This window comes from Lipotes vexillifer, unplaced genomic scaffold, assembly GCF_000442215.2.
Source record: "Lipotes vexillifer unplaced genomic scaffold, Lipotes_vexillifer_v1.1 scaffold987, whole genome shotgun sequence".
Taxonomy (NCBI): domain Eukaryota; kingdom Metazoa; phylum Chordata; class Mammalia; order Artiodactyla; family Lipotidae; genus Lipotes; species Lipotes vexillifer.
Genome location: NW_006787426.1, coordinates 319,673 through 323,381, shown reverse-complemented (window position 1 = coordinate 323,381; position 3,709 = coordinate 319,673). Strand labels below are relative to the sequence as shown.

The window sequence follows — 3,709 nt, the reverse complement described above, 5'->3', positions numbered from 1 at the left end:
GGAAGAGCGCGAAGCTGTTGAAGGGGCGCCCCGGGCGCCGCCAGACGGAGGCGGGGGTGCGAAGGGGAGGACGAGGAGAATGCTCCGGGTGGGAAAGGGGTCCCGGTTTCGAGGCCCGAGCGCCGGTCCCCATCAGCAGCGGATGAGGGACGGTGGCTCAGCCGCTGCGTGGGGCCGGCCCCGCAGCCCGCGTCCGTCCCGAAGCCCCGGCCGGTGCACTTGGGAACCGCGCGGGACGCGGGTCCGGGGCTGGGCCTGCCTGAGCGCCCCTCCTCCTCCTCAGGTCTGGTTCAAGAACCGCCGGGCCAAGTGGCGACACCAGAAGCGCACATCGGCGTCCGCGAGGCTCCTGCCGGGAGCCAAGAAGCTCCCGAAGGAGAGCTGCTGACGGCTGCAGAGTTACTCCTGGACTCGGTGGCACCTTCTGGGGCCGGCTCAGGGAGAGGACAGACCTACCCTAATAGGAGTTGGGAGAGGACGCCAGCCTCTAACCTGGTGTCTGTCCAGTTGCCTGCGTCCTGGAGCTCAACGCGGGAGCCCCTCTGCGTGTGTCCCCGCGCCACCCGCCCCGCGGAAGGAGAGCGCATCGACGCTCCGTGCTCCATGCGCCTTCCCTCCCAAGCGCAAGCGGGCAGGAGGGCCAGGGAGACTCGGGGGTGGGGTGCGGGGCACAGAGCAGATCAGCTTCCTCAATCCCCCACCACACGCCAGGAGGCACCAAGCCACCCCAGGACAGGAGCCACCCCTTGTCAACAGTGGCACCCAGCGTCCTCATCCCCGCCCGTTTCCTGTTGGCCTCAGTCATCTCCTCAGCAGGGACGCAGCCCCCTTGACTGGCCTAGAACCCTCCAGAGGCTGGGCGGGTGGGGTCTCTTCGTCCTGGGGCTGGTGCCAGGGGCCTGGGCGTCCTGACCCGTGGAATAAGAAGGCTGGGTGAGGTAATCTCCAAGCCCCGTTCCCGCTGCTCAATCTTGTGAGTCTTGTGTGGATATTGAGAAATAAACAAGCTACTACAAGCTCTGAGAAAGCAGTCCAGACTCGAAGGCTTCCGTGGCTCCACTCCACACCCAGCAGGGACCTGCCCCTCCTCTCCTTCCCAGGGAGTGGGGGGCAGGCTTGTCGCAGCCCGGTGAGTCCTCCGTCCCTGTGCCAGGGTGGGCCCAGCAGAGCAGACTGCCCCACAGATCGTGGCCCGGCACCCTGCACTGGCCTCTAGGAGCTGCTTCTTGGGTGGGGGTCCTTGGTTTCCTCGCTCTGGGGTTTCCATGCAGGAGTGTCTGCCTCCCTCACAGCAGCCAATCTCTGCCACCCTGTGGGGTGGGACCAGGTTCAATTGGGAGAATCCCCCCCTCCACTGCCTTGGAAAATGCTGTCCCCTCCATCATCCTGGCCCCAGCAAGAAGGACAGCGTGAAAACAAGGCCTCATTTCCCCAAGTTGGCCTGTATGGTGGGCGCGGGGCACCTAACACCCCCCTCACCTGGCGTGGGGACTTTGTTCTGCCTCCTCACAGGTCCTGGAGGGATGCAGGTGGGTATCTGGCAGGAGACACAGTCCCTCCACAAAAGGTGCAGAAGCCAGGGCAGCTCCTGGGCGGAACTCTCTGAGGCAGGTCAGCTCAGAGAACAGAGCGTGAGGTGTCCCTGGGCAGGACAGCAGCTCTCACTCAGCCTCCAGGATGCACACTTCCTGCTGTCACAGAGCCTGTTTTCCTGAATGCTGGCTGTATCCCTGGAGATGGCACAGCCTGCCTGTGGAGCTTCCCTATGGCTGGGACACCCTCATCCCCCTGGTCCCAGAAAGCTCACCCTTGTTGGTTGAGTGGCTTTACGTCATGGTGTGGGGCACCCATGATCAGTGCTCTGCTTTCAAGGGACCAGTAGTTATGCTGCCCTCTGGCTTTTCCCTCCTCTCCAGCTATCTTGGGCAGGCTCGCCCCACAGCTGCCTGTAACACAGGTGTCCTTGGGCCGAGCCCAGACTCTCCCCTCTCGTATCCATTCTCACCCTGGTTTATCTCATCCACCCTCAGGCTTGAGTCCCATCTCCATCTCACATTTACATCCCAGCCCAGGGTTCTCCCCTGTGCTAGGCAGTTATGTCTAGCTGTCCCTTTGATGACTCCACCTGGAAGCCCAGGGCTCCTCTAGGTCACTTTGTTCATGGCAGGCTGTTTTCCTGTGCGTCCCTGGTGAGTGAGCCAGAGAGCTAGAGGCAGGCGCCCTGACCCCTCTTCTCCCTCACCCACCAAACCCAGGCCAACGGCAAGTCGATTTTACCTCCCCAAACATTCCCAGAATCTGCCTTCTCCCCAGCTTCGACTGCACCAGCCTGATGAAAATCGCTGTCATCTCTCACCTTGACCGTTGCAGCTGCCTCCAACTGGTCCACCTGTACTTACTCTGGTTCGTCTGTGATTCATTCTCCATAAAAGTCAGGGTGCAACTCTGAACATGCCTCTCCCCTGCCTACAGCACTCCCAGGGCTCCCACTGCTCCCAGAACAAAGACAAAACTCCTCGCCGTGACCCATGACCCATGACCCACGAGCCCCGTGCAGCCTGGCCCTGCCCCTCTGGTGTCAGCTCCCACCCCACTCCTCCTTGCACTTTGTGTATCCAAAGGTATCCTCCCACTGGAACTTTGCACATGCTCTCCCCCTCCACCTGTTCAATGCCTGTTCATCCTTTGGATCTGCAACCACTTCCTTCCTGGGGAACTTCCCCTGACTGCCCCCTAGGTAGGCTACCACCTAGGTAGCCTGGGTAGGATGCCCGCTAGGTAAGATGCCCCCTGGGTAGGATGCTCCCTAGGTAGGATTCTTTTTTTTTTGCACCTACCTGCTGCTGTGTTATGCTTGTTTGCGGGATGATCTGATTAGTGTCTGTCTTCTGCATTCAACTGTCAGCTCCACAAGGGGAGGAATCATACCATGGAGTCCCCACTGAATTGTACTGAATCGTTCTGGGGCAGAAATTGTTTGACATAATTTACAACCTTTTGGGAAGACATGATCTTTCGTGAGAAATACTTAGACAATTTTCTTGTCCATTTCAATGAGGATTAGCCTTCTGGGAAGCCAACTCGGGCACTTAGGCACCAGACATTTCTTGCATAAACTTTGAATAAAAAGTTTGAAACATATATAACCAAAATTTCGGAAGCGTATTTTTTTAATAACATAGAAGCGTATATTGATTATTTGCGAGAAACTGAAATTCCAAGGCTTCCAATTCCGTAGTGCTTTAATTTTTCACGACTAGCGGGAGCAACATGCCCCTAGACCCTACCGCAGCGCCCCATGGCTCCCACAGCCCAGATACTAAAGACCAGAGCGGGGCGGGACGAAGACTACAACTCCCACAAAGCTCAGGGCTCATGGTGACTTCACACGGAGCGCGGGCCGGCCTTCGAAACGCGCGGCTACCCCATTGGTAGGGCTGTTTCAGGCGCCTGCGCAGTTGGAGCGCCCCGCCCCCCGGCCTGCGCCGCGCCTGCGCCGCCGGGGCGGTGCTGGGCTAGCGATGGAGACGCCTGGCGCTGCGGTGCGGGCCGTGCTGGTGCCCGCGGCGTCCGGGACCCGGAGGAAGCGCGCCGCCGGAGAGGCCGGGGCTCCGACGAGCGGGCAGCGGGTCCTGGACGAGGATGAGTACATCGAGGTAGGACTCGGCGTGGACGCCAGCGATTTCCAGGCCACGTCCCTGCCCCGCGC

At 60.2% G+C, this 3,709-nt stretch overlaps 2 protein-coding genes across 2 annotated transcripts in view; both read left to right on the top strand.

The window, feature by feature from the left end:
* The window catches only part of GSC2 (goosecoid homeobox 2), a 1,183-nt gene extending 795 nt beyond the window's left edge, over positions 1–388 (top strand). The window contains exon 3 of the mRNA XM_007460047.1: positions 284–388. Within this exon, the coding sequence (XP_007460109.1) occupies positions 284–388 (105 nt within the window). The remainder of the gene's footprint in view (positions 1–283) is intronic.
* A 3,130-nt stretch (positions 389–3,518) lies between these two features.
* Positions 3,519–3,709, top strand: part of ESS2 (ess-2 spliceosome associated protein) — a 10,222-nt gene continuing 10,031 nt past the window's right edge. The window contains exon 1 of the mRNA XM_007460014.1: positions 3,519–3,656. Coding sequence (XP_007460076.1) covers positions 3,522–3,656 — 135 coding nt within the window. The 5' untranslated portion in view covers positions 3,519–3,521. The remainder of the gene's footprint in view (positions 3,657–3,709) is intronic.